The 16,149-nt window shown below is 42.6% G+C and overlaps 1 protein-coding gene across 1 annotated transcript; it reads right to left on the bottom strand.

Annotated features, from left to right (window-relative positions):
• Positions 1-203: 203 nt before the first annotated feature.
• Positions 204-14,424, bottom strand: ilrun (inflammation and lipid regulator with UBA-like and NBR1-like domains). The gene is made up of 5 exons (XM_079242282.1): positions 14,165-14,424; positions 6,189-6,343; positions 5,863-6,060; positions 5,295-5,599; positions 204-3,487 (listed from the first exon to the last, which is right to left on the bottom strand). Exons 1-5 carry the CDS (start codon positions 14,320-14,322, stop codon positions 3,452-3,454), a joined length of 852 nt encoding a protein of 283 aa, XP_079098408.1. The 5' UTR covers positions 14,323-14,424; the 3' UTR covers positions 204-3,451.
• Positions 14,425-16,149: the final 1,725 nt, after the last annotated feature.

The raw sequence follows: 16,149 nt of genomic DNA, 5'->3' as shown, positions 1-16,149 counted from the left end.
GTTATGTAGTTTAACTATTAATCTAACAAGCAAGTTGCTCTAAAGTGCTGCAGCTTAGCTTTACTGCAAAGCTGGAAGCAAAAGTCCCCTTAAAACTGCCATTTTTCACTTACGTACGACTATCTGCTCCCTGTTCTTGTGTTGTAAGTTGCAGCTGGTATCATATAGTGCATGTCTGCATTAAAAACAAAACAACATAATCATTGTTTCAGTGTTAATTTAATCATACAAATGCTTAATTATAGACAGAAAAAAAAAAGCTTTGACAATTTCTCTTCAGATAAATGTGCTATCTTAGGACTATGCAAACTTTCATCTCATCCTCTCACCACACCACCCGTCTCATTTACATACATAGTCACAAACTAAAACTAAAGAATGAATCCAGCAATATTTAGACTTCCTCAACTTTTGTCTCTTTCAAACATGAATGAAGCACATTCACTCACAAACGGAGGGGAAAAAAATGTTGAGACTTTAAGAGGCATTGAAGAACAGTGTATACTGTTTGGGAGGACTCTCATATGACTCAATGCAATTACAACAGAGCTGCAACACAAGATGCTGGTGAGTTCTTACAAAACCCCATAATGTTGGGAAGAAGCCTCAGATGTCATGAGTAACATTCAAATGGTATAAAGAAACAATTACAAATAACATAACTTTTCAACCTCATTAGAAAAAAAAAAGGTTAGAACTGTTTTGGAGGTCTATCAACACTTTCTTTTAAATATATTTCATTTATAAGAATGCAAGAAAACTCACATAATGAACATAGCAAGGCTAAAACAGGTGTAACAGCAGACAACCTCATTCATGTGATCAAGAGTCATTTAATCTTTTTTTTTTTTTTTTTTTTACATCAGACATTGGTGCAGCAGTCAAACTGGTGTTTAACAATGAAAGTGGAGTTTAAAGGTTAAAACTGTGACAATCAACCAAACTTTTTTTTTTTTCATTTAATGCTGGTGTCACAATCCACAAAAAAGCCAAACATCTCTTCCTTTTCCTCATCAGAGGTGGTCGACAGCATAGTGCAAATAGAAGTTAACAGAACGCCAGTGCTAATAACACTGATGCAAACCATTCGATCCCGTTCTTCTCTGATGACCTGCAGATGTTATTTTATCTTTCAAACAGGACACTCAGCATGTCTGAGCTGGTCATCTGATTTTTAGCACCACCTGCTGGTTGTAAATGGGACATTTTCAATCTGAAGTGCACAAAAAGAGACAGCAAATAAATATCAGGGCACTTGTTGATTAAGTTCATCCAAATGATGCAGAATCACTAAAAAAATAAAAAAAAAAAAAACTTTTGAGGTACACGCCTTTTAAAGCTCTTTCAGTAATGTGTATGTATCAAGTTATCCTTTTACCCAAGTAGTATACACCATTTTGTCAGTTTAATTCAGAAAACCGTTAACATACACACACTTAACAGGCACGCACACACATACATATTTAGATTTTGAACACATACTGTAGACATTGACTCAGAAAAGACAGTCACTCACCAGGCAAAATAGATTTAGATGGCTTTTTCAACCCTTCTTCACACCTCACTTACTCAAACTCACTCGCATCCTTTATGCACTGCAGCATCTATTTAAAGCGAAAATCCACCCTAAAAAAGAAAAAGACATCTCTTCCCATGCAGTCTGAACCAGGCTCCTGCAGACTGCAGCTTCAGGGCATACAGAGTAGTGTCTTGGTTCTCTGGATATTTTCTTTGGAAAAAAAAAAATGGGGCTCCTACACTAAATATTCCAATTTCTTTGCAAATGTGTAACGTCATCTACAGCAAAAACATTTAGCATTAAAACCTCTTCTGGTGTGATACTTTCTGGACAGGAAAGATAAATGCAATGTCCAATGTAAATTTTCCATTTTGTGGAAAAACTAGATGTTTGCAACTTGAAATTTTAGGTTGCTTGCTGCTTATTGATGTGTTGCAGCCTTCAAAAAGATAATCTGATGCCGAATTTTTAAACATTTTTGTGCAGGTATAGAAGGTAAAACGGTGAAAATGCCAAAGATGATAGGTCCCTAAAGTTACACTATCCCTGCAAATAAGAAAGGTAGGAACAAGTGGAAGCCAGTGTCTGAACATTGTATTAAATTAGCTTTAGATGTTACACAAAATACTTAATGATCAACCTCATCTCAGCCAGAAATCCTGTTATGTTCAGTTACAAAAGCAGTTGAAAGGTGAAAAATAAACGTCCAGTTGTGTTTAAGACTATGCTTCCAGTTGCTTTTTTTTCCCTTTACATGTTAGTTAAGACAAGCCAATTAAGAGACCCAATGAATTTTAGAATAAAGTTGAAACCGGTTATTGCAGGACCTGAAATTAAGATCTAAGTCCAGCATTAACAGCCCAGTTTAATGACAAAACACAACGTGACATTATGATAAAGCCAAAGTCAGACAACAGAAGACAATTTTAATGTATCGACAGCCACATTTTGGACTTTTTATGGCCACATGATGCCTGTTTCAGTTTGGGCTTTATCCACTGATGTGTGTAGTTAGGAATGAATTTCACAACTTTGGGAGGACAGGCAGAGTAACGTCAAAGAAACAAGCTATAAACAGACATAGATCACATTCCTTGAAATAATCAATTCGGGCACTGGAAGAGGATGCATGTTTAATTTTATGTATTAATATATGATTTTAGTAAGTTGCCCAATGAATGGAAACCTAAAATGAAGGTATCTTTACAATCATGACCCATTCAGGTAGTAGGTGAATTTGACTTCAGGGCAGAGGTGACTGTGGCAACTTCAACTCTGATCTTTCATCGTGACAAAACAAACCATGAAAATAAAATCTTTAAAAAAACGCCTAGAACAAGTCAGAATGGCTGCAACGGTGCAAAGTTGCCATCTACATGAATTCCAAAGACAAGTGTAATAAAAAATAATTTGGCAGGGTGAAAACCATTCGCACCTGTTCCAGTTCAACATGTCAATCTTCTATTCAACATTTCACAAGACCCAAACTGATCCATGATGCTCAGTTTGGAGCGACAGTCTTTTTCAAACTATTCCAGACCTGTGTAGGAACCCCAAAGTGTTGAGCTGCCCAGGAGATTGCTAAGCCATAAGCAGATTGTTTAGGGTGATTTCCTCTTTAATTAGGCGGGTTTTACAGTGGAAATAAAAATAGTCATGTGTATCTGAGTTTGCAGGTTTACAGCACTCCTAAATAAAGCGTTCACACATGCCAATCCAGGTGTTGATGTCAGGTGGGATGGTTGACCATAGAAGATTCATCTCCTTTCTGTTGTTTGTGTTTCAGTGGAAAGGGCCACGGGATTTTGGGAAGAGAGTTGTCATGAGTCAATATAAAACTGTCCTCCCCCCTCTCCAATTCCTCTGCGTTTAAAGACTCCCAGGGTGTGACGCTCACCATGGAAGAGGGAAGGAGAGGGGGTCTTTGTCATTCTAGCTCTTTCCAAATGGATAGGGACCATGAATACCCTGAAAAATAAAACAGGTGTGAGAAAATGGGCATTACTTTATAGTCTGAAGTTATTTCAAAGACAAATGACAGCTTAAATAATGAATATACACTTATTAACCACATCGCTGTTTTCTAGTTGTTTCTGTTTAACGGCCTTGACAAAGTGCTTGAATTATCCGCTCATTTAAATGAGCCCCCCCTCCAGTTCTTTTTTTTTTTTTTTTTTTTTTTTTAAACTATTCTGTTCAACCATCCACGGAGAGCTTCTTATGAAGACCGTCAGGTATAATGTGAAACTGCTGTACAGTGTTACTATAATGTAGCTGGAGTTTCAATCGAAAAGCAGATTGAACTTTTTCTTTTTTTTTAACTAAGTGACAGACACAAGCTAAACAGTAGCGATGCCTGTAATAGATATAAAGCCACACAAGCAGGATAATTCAGCTGTAAAACGTACTATAAACCACAACTGCCGAGTGATCTATAGCAATGACCAAGGTCAATGGTTCCCAACCCATTTCCCATGGACCCCCCTTCATTCAACTACCAAAAAGCTGCAACACCCCCCCCCCCCGCCTACCAGGCTTGGTTTTATGCTTTCATTTGCTGCTTCTCACTATAAATAATACATTTCCTTTGATAAAACTACATTGAACTAACGAACAAATAGCCTTGAATTTTTTTTCTTTCTTTTCAAAATAAGGACCAATCATCTGCTCTGTGGCGTTTCTCAGACATATCTCGCTAATGGTGCAAAGCAAGTGCTTTCAAGCCCCCAAAACACTGGTTTTATGTGAATGACAAAGTTTGAGTCAGATTTTATAAAAAAAATAATAAAAAAAAGTGTGGATCTAAACAAGATTTCATATGATTCAAATGCACAAAAATGTCAGTGACAGCTGTGCAATGAACTGGTCAGAGTGAAGCCCAGGTTGTTTTAAGTGAACCATTGTCAACCTCATTGGCCAACAGGGAAGTTACTTCACTTCACTTCATTGATTTGTCCCTTGACATGGCATTTTGGTTTGCAGCAGACATAAAAGTCATTGTCACATAACTTAAAGCCCAGGATGTAAGAAACATAAAACATACAAAATGTTAGTTTTGAGCAGCTAATTAAATTAGATTATTCCAGACTGAGACTGTTTTCGTGCTGTGCTTTCCAAACAAATCAGACCTTTAAAAAAAAACGTGTTTCGCTTTCCACCAGAGGCAAGAAAATATAAAGTTACATCACATCTTAGCAGTCTGGTTGATCATATTTCCAAATTCTTCCATGTATTCCCTGGGAGCTATTGCTCCTTTCCAGAGCCATCTATCCACACATGTGAATGTTTTGGTTGTGTTTACCCACAATGCACTTTGCTTTGCAGTCCGCTTCCTGTATTTGGTCTGCTTGGAACAGACAGATACCTGCTTTTGCAGGCGGACCAAGTCTGCTCCTTTGATCTGAATCAGAATTCACATTCACATTTCCCCAAAGCGAAGCAGACTTCCGATCAAATGGACTAAGATTCACATCAGCCTTTTTCAATTCAAAATGTGCCCTCAACCTTTGGTGGTGGTTAGAAAAGCTGTAGGCAGTGCGACAGGGCAGTGGTGGCTAACGTATAGCTTACTGCCGACAAGTACAAATGTGAAGTGAATAAATAGTGGGTTAAATATAAGGTGCTTTGAGTACCGCCAGCAGAAAACCACAATATAAATCTAATAGATTTTTCTATGATTATTTCTACATGAGGGGAAGGGGTCACACCAAAGAAAGCCTAATACGTAGCGAAAAGAAACCAAGAAAAACCCTTAAATTCATGTATACATACATACCTGGCCATAAGTCACCATAGAAAGATTGGTTTGGAGACCATTTGACGCTCTATTTACAGCATTATGAGACAGTCCATTCTGATCTTGCTGGATTGGCTCTTGTGTGCGTTCCCAGGCACCACCGGGATCTCTGAAGCTGTTTTCAGTGGCATCATGTTTGTTCTTCTGTGGCGAGGCAAAGGGGTTGAAGTCTCCCTGGACGCTACGCTGGGGTTGCGTGTTGAATTCTGTCTCGAAGGAGGAAAGCTGCTGGGTCACGCCGAGGAGACCGCCAACTTCTACACTAAGAATCACCCAGATTACATCTGGAAAAAACCAACAAAAAAAATTTAGAATTTAGTATTTATATGACTGATCAAAGACACTAATTTACTCATTCTGTTTTATATTTACATTACTGTAATATTTGCGGTTTACTTGGGAAAGCAAATTAATAAAAAGCAACCACACCACTGCACATATAAATGTAAGAACTTGCAACAATAAGAAGTTCACAAATCAACATGCTGATAAATCAGATGGATTTGTAATGAAATGACTCTTAAACTAAGCCAAACCGTTTTCCTACCTCCATAAAATAATCCGGTGGCCGTACACATCCTCCACTGGCCCTGGTACATGCCTGGATTTGTGGGACTTCGCATCTGCACACTCACATCTGATATTTCCTGTGGATCTAGAGATTTTACCATAACTGTGTTCACATGGCCAAACTGATCCCCACCGATGTACTTGAGACAAACCCCCGGTGGCCACGACTCTGCACCTAAGTCAAAACACAGTTTCAGTGTGAAAATAAACAAATACATACGACTGAATAACTGCACTTCTTGCTTAAATACATAAAAAAAGACTGCTTAACTATTCAACATATGTAAATGTTGTGGCATGTACCTGTGTTTTGTATCCTCCAGGTTTTTGTAAACGGTGTATCTGGAGGGACTGACTCTCCTTCCCCAATTGTCACATCTTCAACAAAGGACATGGATGGTGTGTTGACACTGGGGCTTTCAAAGTCATAATACGCACCAATAGCAGCCTGCAGGTTCCTGTTCCAACACAAGAAGAAAATTTAATAACTAAGTGACACTGGCAATTATATTTCATTACCCTAAATTCTAATGGTGCAACATAAGCGTCCATAGGACAGTCTGTTCAAGTCTTCATATTTGGAAAAACTTCCTGTGAAATTATATTTCACAATATTATTAACATATGCTGGTCAGGTTAGAGAGCTCAATCTCTCCTGAAAAAAGGAGATTTTTCCCATCATTATAGCACCACAATAAGCAGTTTTTTAAAAATTATTATTAATATTTTATTTGTTGCTTGTGGAACAACTAAGATTAGTTGGCTGGTAAGGCTAATACAGCTCACTACTCTCTTACTCTTCAGGTGAACTGAACAAGAACGTCAACGCTAAAACTGATTTCAAAGGGCCTAAATTAATGGCTGCATCAATCTGTTAAAGTACAGGCATGCAGTCATTGGTCACTTTTACGATAGCGCTCCTAATGGCTTCATTTAGACAGAAACGCGACAGCAATGGAGGCAGCCACCTGCGATATTTTCCATTTGTGCAAGATTGGACCATACTTCAAGTGAAGTATCATGCCAATGTTCTTAGAGACACTTTTCAAACAATATGTCATGTTGCTGTGACCATTCATGTCAGCATGTCAGGTACGCTCAGGGACACTGTCCTCACTGACATCTTTGGGCAGTGTGCCGTGTGAAAGCTGCAGCAAGAGCTAAAACTGTCCAACGTTTACTGTTCACTAGGCTCAGACTACTTTTGGGGGAAAAAGCAAAAAGATGTTACTTCAAAGAAGATGAAGGAAAAACATGGAAAAGCACACTTTTGATACTGCTGTTATTCTTTTATTTAATAACATGATTTGCATGCTTCTTTGAAAGATCTGATAATATGGTAAATTCAAAACTACTACACTACAGGGTGACTTTAATCCAGATTAGATTCATGCTGCGTGTGAAGTGGTACGCAAATGTTATGGTCTAAATAACAATTTCCATCATTTTCAGGCAGCAGGTCTTACTTACTGTTTAAATACATTTACCTAGTAGTAATTGTTCACGATAAGGGACTGTGTCAAGCTTTCAAAGTTGTCCAGAATTATGTCCAGAAGAAACAAACAACATAATTTTGTTCTTGTGGCTCAGAAAACAAGACAAAAGGTCTTGCTTCTTGTGGACTATGTAACAGGTTTTAGTCCTGTGACAGACTGGTGACCTGTTCAGGGTATAATTGCTGGGATAGACTCCAGCTAACCCTGAATTGAACAGAGCAGGACCCAAAATGGATGTATGGATGGAAATATTAATTCAGCCTCTAAACTGATTACCTTTAGGTCATTTTATAAACCTTATCAAGCCTGGAGTGATGCACATTTGTTGCAGATCTGTTTGACTTGTAAATGACCAGAGGCAGAATAGGAGCCAGGGCGGAGCAACGTTACCCTGCCTCTCGATATACCTTAGAGCCTTATCCATCCATCCATCCATCCATCTTCTGCCGCTTATCCGGGGTCGGGTCGCGGGGGCAGCAGCCTAAGCAGGGAAGCCCAGACTTCCCTCTCCCCAGCCACATTTGCCAACTCTGCGGGGGGGATCCCCAGGCGTTCCCAGGCCAGCCGAGAGATGTAATCCCTCCAGCGTGTCCTGGGTCTTCCCCGGGGTCTCCTCCCAGAGGGACGTGCCTGAAACACCTCACCAGGGAGGCGTCCAGGAGGCATCCTGACCAGATGCCCGAGCCACCTCAACTGGTTCCTCTCGATGCGAAGGAGTAGCGGCTCTACTCTGAGCCCCTCCCGGATGACCGAGCTCCTCACCCTATCTCTAAGGGAGAGCCCGGCCACCCTGCAGAGGAAACTCATTTCAGCCGCCTGTATACGAGATCTCGTTCTTTCGGTCACGACCCACAGCTCATGACCATAGGTGAGGGTAGGAACAGAGTCCGCATTACTGCAGACGCCGCACCGATCCGTCTGTCGATCTCGCGCTCCATCCTTCCCTCACTCGTGAACAAGACCCCGAGATATTTAAACTCCTCCACTTGAGACAGGACCTGACCCCCGACCCGGAGAGGGCAATCCACCCTATTCCGGCTGAGGACCATGGTCTCAGATTTTGAGGTGCTGATTCTCATCCCAGCCGCTTCACACTCGGCCGCGAATCGCTCAAGCGAGAGCTGGAGATCATGACCAGATGAAGCCAACAGGACCACGTCATCCGCAAAAAGCAGGGACCCAATCCTGAGGCCACCAAGTCGGATCCCCTCAACACCTCGGCTGCGCCTAGAAATTCTGTCCATATAAGTTATGAACAGAATCGGTGATAAAGGGCAGCCTTGGCGGAGTCCAACCCTCACCGGAAACGGATCCGACTTACTACCGGCAATGCGGACCAAGCTCTGACACCTGTCGTACAGGGACCGGACAGCTTGTACAAGGGGGTCCGGTACCCCATACTCCCGGAGTACCCCCCACAGGAGCCCCCGAGGGACACGGTCAAATGCCTTCTCCAGGTCCACAAAGCACATGTAGACTGGTTGGGCAAACTCCCATGCCCCCCCCCAGGACCCCAGAGAGGGTATAGAGCTGGTCCACTGTTCCGCGACCAGGACGAAAACCACACTGCTCCTCCTCAATCCGGGATTCGACTATCCGGCGGACCCTCCTCTCCAGGACCCCTGAATAGACCTTACCAGGGAGGCTGAGGAGTGTGATTCCCATGTAATTGGAACACACCCTCCGGTCCCCCTTCTTAAAAAGGGGGACCACCACCCCAGTCTGCCAATCCAGCGGTACTGCCCCCGATGTCCACGCGATGCTGCAGAGGCGTGTCAGCCAGGACAGCCCCACAGCATCCAGAGCCTTAAGGAACTCCGGGCGGATCTCATCCACCCCCGGGGCCTTGCCGCCAAGGAGCTTTTTGACCACCTCAGCGACTTCAGCCCCAGAGATAGGAGAGTCCACCCCTGAGTCCACCAGCTCTGCTCCCTCATGGGAAGACGTGTTGGTAGGATTGAGGAGGTCTTCGAAGTATTCCCTCCACCGACCCACAACGTCCCGAGTTGAGGTCAGCAGCTCCCCACCTCCACTGTACACAGTATTGATGAAGCACTGCTTCCCCCTCCTGAGCCGCCGGATGGTGGACCAGAATCTCCTCGAAGCCGTCCGGAAGTCTTTCTCCATGGCCTCGCCGAACTCCTCCCATGCCTGAATTTTTGCCTCGGCAACAGCCGAAGCCGCATGCCGCTTAGCCCGCCGGTACCCATCAGCTGCCTCCAGAGTCCCACAGGCCAAGAAGGCCCGATAGGACTCCTTCTTCAGCTTGACGGCATCCCTCACTGCTGGTGTCCACCAACGAGTCCTGGGATTACCGCCACGACAGGCACCAACTACCTTACAGCCACAGCTCCGGCCGGCCACCTCAGCAATAGAGGCACGGAACACAGCCCATTCGGACTCAATGTCCCCCGCCTCACTCGGGACATGTTCGAAGCTCTGCTGAAGGTGGGAGTTGAAGCTCGCTCTGACAGGGGACTCAGCCAGACGTTCCCAGCAGACCCTCACAACACGTTTGGGCCTGCCAGCTCTGACCGGCTTCCTCCCCCACCATCTGAGCCAACTCACCACCAGGTGGTGATCAGTTGACAGCTCCGCCCCCCTCTTCACCCGAGTGTCCAAGGCATGTGGCCGCAGGTCCGACGATACGACTACAAAGTCGATCATTGAACTGCGGCCCAGGGAATCCTGATGCCAGGTGTACATATGGACACTCTTATGCTGGAACATGGTGTTCGTTATAGACAATCCATGACGAGCACAGAAGTCCAATAACAAAACACCATTTGGGTTCAGAGGGGGGGGACCATGCCTCCCAATCACTCCCCTCCAGGTCTCACTGTCATTGCCCACGTGAGCATTGAAGTCCCCCAGCAGAACAATGGAGTCCCCAGAAGGAGCACCCTCCAGCACTCCCTCCAAGGACTCCAGAAAGGGTGGGTACTCTGAACTGCTGTTCGGTGCATAAGCACAGACAACAGTCAGGACCCGTCCCCCCACCCGGAGGCGGAGGGAAACTACCCTTTCATCCACCGGGGTAAACCCCAACGTGCAGGCACCAAGCTGGGGGCTGATGAGAATGCCCACACCTGCTCGGCGCCTCTCACCATGAGCAACTCCAGAGTGGAAGAAGGTCCAGCCCCTCTCGAGGGTACTGGTTCCAGAGCCCAAGCCATGCGTCGAGGTGAGTCCAACTATATCTAGTCGGAACCGCTCAACCTCGCGCACAAGCTCCGGCTCCTTCCCCACCAGAGAGGTGACGTTCCACGTCCCTAGAGCCAGCTTCTGCAGCCGGGGATCGGACCGCCAGGGTCCCCGCCCCTTGCTGCCGCCCAGCTCACATTGCACCCGACCCCTACGGCTCCTCCCGCAGATGGTGAGCCCACGGGAGGTGGGGCCCATGTAACCCTTTCGGGCTGAGCCCGACCGGGCCCCATGGGCGAAGGCCCGGCCACCAGACGCTCGCTCTCGTACCCCGCCTCCAGGCCTGGCTCCAGAGGGGGGTCCCGGTAACCCGCGTCCGGGCAAGGGAACATTCATGCCCAGGTTAGTCGTCATCATAGGGGTCTATGAGCCGTGCTTGGTCTGGTCCCTCCCCTAGACACCTGTTTGCCATGGGTGACCCTACCAGGGGCATAAAGCCCCCGACAACATAGCTGCTAGGATCTTCGGGACGCACAAACCCCTCCACCACGATAAGGTGACAGCTCAGGGAGAGGCCTTATTTATGTGACAAACATGCTGCATATTCAAAAGTAGATTTGGGATTGATCCAACCGAGTATCGATATCAGGGTCTGATACCGATGTGATTCCCAAACTGTAATCATGGTCCCTGTGTTTAAGAATTATACAGCTTTAAGCCAACCAAAACATGTTGATGCAGAATCAGGTTATGAAATTCTTGCATTAGAACTTGAAAATAAAAAATAAATATTTCCGCCAGGAAGGAGGTTATGTTTTCAGCTGCACTGTCTGTCTGTCCATCTCTCTGTTAGCAACATAACTTAAAAAGCAATGTCTGTTTTTTACTCAGTTTCCCATTTAGATGCAAATTTACCTTACACCTTCATTTACAAGTCTGGTGGGGATTGAGCTGCCTTTGCTAATTTAGCATGTCTCAACAGGGAATATATTTCAGTATGAAAACATAAAAAAGCAAGACAGGAACTTAAAATGTGCATATGATCAAGGTGTCCAGGTTAAAAAGTTGTTTAGCAAAGACGGAAATAAGAAATAGTGCACAGCAGACACTTGCAGAGTGGTAAACTTCCAGTAGACAATGTGAAAACTGAAGGGGTAGCCCACAAAAAGTCAATGAAAATTCTGGAAAAGTTTGCTAGCTAAAATGCTGCAGTCCTACATGACAATGCAGCTCACATGCAACAGATGAAAGAAGACAGAGATTTTCAGCTTGCGTTGTTCTGCTCAACGCTACAGCTTGTCGCACATGACAAGCTAATTTTACAGCGCAGGGTTAGCTTTGCTTTCATTAATGCACATAAATCTCTGGAGTAAATCTCTATGTTAAAAGCTAGTGCAGTCTCGGTTTTAGCACCTTAAAATAAAACAAACGTTTTTACAAATCAGTTCCAAAAAGACGTCTGCCAGATCGAGCTTCTCCGATCAGAAGTCCTCTTAAGCTGAAACGAGCCCTCTGAGCTGATACAGCAGACCACAATCTGTGTCTGTAACAATGTCAAAGGACTGGATGTATGATTGAAATGTAACAGTATGCAATCATATACACTAAAACATCACAAGTCTTATTATCATAAACACTGTTAATGGTCAGAGCTGAATGAATTACCTGTTTAAATTAAAATTTAAAACACTGAAATTAGCAAAAGAAGCACTTCAATTTTTATGTAACATCGCTTGATTCGGGTTTCAAACCTGTAGTGTTCACAGTTTTACAAATCCACTCACTTCAGTTATAATTCATGTCTTTCTTGTTCGACAGTCGATTAAACATCATGTGAAAGCCACAGTAAGCTGTAAAGTCATGTCACATTTCACCTTATTGCAGACTAATTACCCATAAATGACTGAATCCCCTCACAGCAGACAGATAACGGCCCAACGTCTGAAATGTCCTGGTGAGTAAAGACTATAAGTGGAGTCACTAAACTTCTTATAAAGCTTGGATCGCAGCTAACATGTTGATATTAATTAAACCAACAAAAAACATTCATTTTAATCAATAATATGACTCAGAAATCACTACAATAATGGTAGATTCAGCTTGTGAGTCTCTGCGATGGACATGACGTTGGTTTGATGGCTTTGTATTGGTTATCTGCTAAATGAGTTGTAAATTATTGGCATATTGGTAGTTAACCAAATATCTAATCTTGTCCATCCCTAAAAACAAACATTTAACTCACTGTACTGGTGCAGACAGTAGAGCACAAATATCAATGCAAGAGGCAATCCAGATGTGCAACTATCTGCCCCAACATTAAAAGCTCCTGAACAGTGAAGTGATTCACACCACTTATCTGACTGAAATGCTGTGTTCTTCTAAAAAATCTGCATACTAGCATTCATGCAGTATTTGACTAACATTTCTTCAGTCCAATCACCTCCCCTCATCACAACAACACTGTAGTCTTGTGAACAATAGACCCTGAAAAATGCTAGGAAAGGTTTTGATAACATGACTAATCCTGAAAAGTTAATCTGATATCCAAACTCCCCCAGACACTTATCTAGAGGGATTTAAGAGAAGTAAAACTAATACACAAAGGGAACAAGCCCTCCCATCACAATCCCCAAAGAATCTTTTGCAATATGAAAATTTTGGTACCAGACTGCCCAGATGTTCTCTGTCTAGTCAATACTTCGGCAACATAAAGAGGCTCTATTCACGATAAGGTCATAATTTTACAGTTGAACTGTGTAGGTGTTCATCTATGCAACTCTGTGGCTTAAAAAAGTAAACACACTCTGACTGGCAATTTAAAAAAAAACAACCCTATATTTGTGAGACATCAATGGCTACCTAAAAATAATGCTGATGCTCATGTCACCTTTGAACAGTTTGACAAATCTGCAACAATTATTCCGTGAATATCTGGATGTAGGTAATCGTATGTCACTAAATTTCTGCTCCAAACTAAGTACACACAAGGAATTCTGTAATCAGGGTTTTATTTGCAAATTCCTACAATTTGGACGTGATGATGTCATATTTCAAACATGACGTGCTGACTTACAGATTTGAAGTCATGCTTTGAGTAGAGACCATGTGAAATAGGTGCTTTAGTGGGATTTTATTTTCAGCCGTTCCTCGACATTGATCAGGAGCACAAAGGCGTTTTGATCAGGACCGCCTGCTGTCAGCCAAAGATAGATCACGACCGGTTACGTCATCAAACTAACGTGAAGGGACTCGCGCTGCTTTGAGTTGAGGCTTCCCAAAGAGCTCACTTTAACAGGCTCTTTAAACTGTTATGTAACATGGCAGAGACAACCTGAAGCAAAGCTCACGCTGCGCGAATTAGCCTGTTAGCCTGCTGCTTTTTGTTTTTGTGCCCTTTACACCTTCAAGTAACTCTTGGTGGACGAAAACTTTACCGTTTTACTTCCTTTTCCCACTTATAGCCCATTAAGAGTCAATTGTCACTGTCCGTAATGAAACTAATAAATATTTCACACTGCTTTGACTATCTTTAAATGAGAAACTTGTGTGAATACCTCTATTTAATCGTTTAAACATATGCTAACTAGCTAATTGAGCAGCTAGGTTAGCGACGACAGGCCCTCCTGTCCCCGCACTCACCAATTGGTCATGTCCAGGAAAAAGGCGCAGCCGGCTGGGTTAAGCTGGAAGCCCAGCAGCCTCTGAAACTCTGATATGAGGACGTCTTTATCCGTGGTGCCCATGCAGCTAAACTTCTGCATGAGCTCCGCGTCCACGTCCATGTCCGTGCCCTCCATGGCTGGCGGGTGACCCGTAGCGGAGACGGGGTGGTGCGGGGTCCTCTCTCAGTTGAGTCCGAGGCCTTTTCCAGCCATAACAACCAGCGCAACAACAACAACCCTCAGTGCGCATGGCATGTTTAGGGGGGCGGAGTTTGACGTTGCAACTGCGCTAGCGTCACCTCCGACGTCATCTGTTGCTATTTGTGGCTATCTTTTCATTGGTTTATCAATGAAATCGTGTTATACATTCTTCAGCTCAGTACTACCAGATAAACCAGAAAAAAATCGCTACATTAAAACATGAGACAAGATATTTACAACCAAATGTGTAGACAGTGGATGGTTGCAAATGTTTATTCAGAATCGATATATTGTCAAATATTAAAAGCGCATAATGTTACCCTTTTTACTGCTTGTGTTAATCATAGTATAAAACAATTGTTAATTGATATGATTAACTGCATTATTTGTTTCTGTTTGCAACTGAACAACTTTTTTCTTCCCCTTCTCTGACTTTTTTCAAAGCCAGGTGTAATATTTATTTAACTGGCTGAGAGACTGTCTCGTGTACAGAGGCTACATCATCTCAGAAACATAAACAGATTTAAAAGTTTAGTCTTCTAAAAGGACCAGGCGAAACACATCCAGCATTCATCAGCGATAGACTGGATCGAGGTGATGGTCTTTTAACAGGACTGCCTAAAAAGAGCATTGAAGATGCTCATCCAGACTTTACACTAGCTTCCTGTCAGTCAGTGATCATTTCGAAATCACAGAACAGATTAAGCCCAGAATACATCTGTAATATGTTCAGAGAATATAAACATAACAGTGCTCTATATCCAAGGTCATCTAATCCAGACTAAACATGGAGAAGCAGCATTTAGCTGTTTTGCTGCAGACAAGTGGAACAAACTGCCAATGGAGATTAAACTTTCACCAAATGTAGACACTTTTAAATCATGGATAAAAACATTTCTTTTCTCATGCTTCTTTGCAGTAACTTTTAACTGAGCTCGCTTTATCTTAATTTAATCAAGGATTTTATTTGGACTTTATTGTTTATTTCTTTGCTTTTTGTTGTTGCCTTTTACTACTCTTTAATAATTTCTTTGCACCATGTGTAATGCTTTTAATGTTTTTTATACAAAGTACTTCTATTTCCTTGTATATGCAATGTGCTATATCAACAAACTTGCCTTCCTTTACCTACAGCACCTTGATGCAGTCATAACAGGGCTATATCCTCTTTTAGGTCCCTTTACAACATTACCCTTCTCCTGTCAGATTCTCTTTCCATACTTAAAATGTGTATAAAAGAAAACAACAATAAAAGTAAGAAAAGCACAAACCTCTGTCAAGCACATTTCCAAACTTGTGATTTCTACAATGTGTTATACAATACAATACAATATGTTACAGAATGTAGGCTATGTTATATGCTATATTCATTTTATTTATATGCACTATAAGATTTCTAGATTCAATGGCCGTAAATCCACAGTATTTGGGCACTATTTTGGTCTTTTTGCACGCTTTTATATCCTAATTTGTTTTCTTGCAGTGAGAAAAATTAAAAAAATCTTCTAGTTTTTCCTGTTGTGGATCTTGGTATATGGAATTTTGCCAGGATTCAGATCAAACTTTAATATCTTTTTAAACCTGATGGAAACTTCTCCTGGTTTTTTTTTTCTAAGTAACCTGACCATTTATTGTGAAGATATATCCATATAGGGTACGTTGAAAATATGCGCTATGATAAATAATCCTTCAAAATAATTCCTGGATCCAGATTATGATCTGCATCACTCCCAAAATTTACTGGAATGTATGTTAGACCAA

The sequence above is a fragment of the Telmatherina bonti genome, assembly GCF_933228915.1.
Source record: "Telmatherina bonti genome assembly, chromosome: 6".
NCBI classification, from domain to species: domain Eukaryota; kingdom Metazoa; phylum Chordata; class Actinopteri; order Atheriniformes; family Telmatherinidae; genus Telmatherina; species Telmatherina bonti.
The sequence above is the reverse complement of the archived record's forward strand: the minus strand, read 5'-3'. Positions and strand labels throughout refer to the sequence as shown.

Coding starts and splice junctions, on each gene's coding strand:
- ilrun (XM_079242282.1), bottom strand. CDS start 14,322: ATGGAGGGCACGGACATGGACGTGGACGCGGAGCTCATGCAGAAGTTT. Junction 6,344..14,164: donor TTCCTGGACATGACCAATTG/GTGAGTGCGGGG, acceptor GTGTTGGAACAG/GAACCTGCAGGCTGCTATTG. Junction 6,061..6,188: donor CTGGAGGATACAAAACACAG/GTACATGCCACA, acceptor GTTTTGACTTAG/GTGCAGAGTCGTGGCCACCG.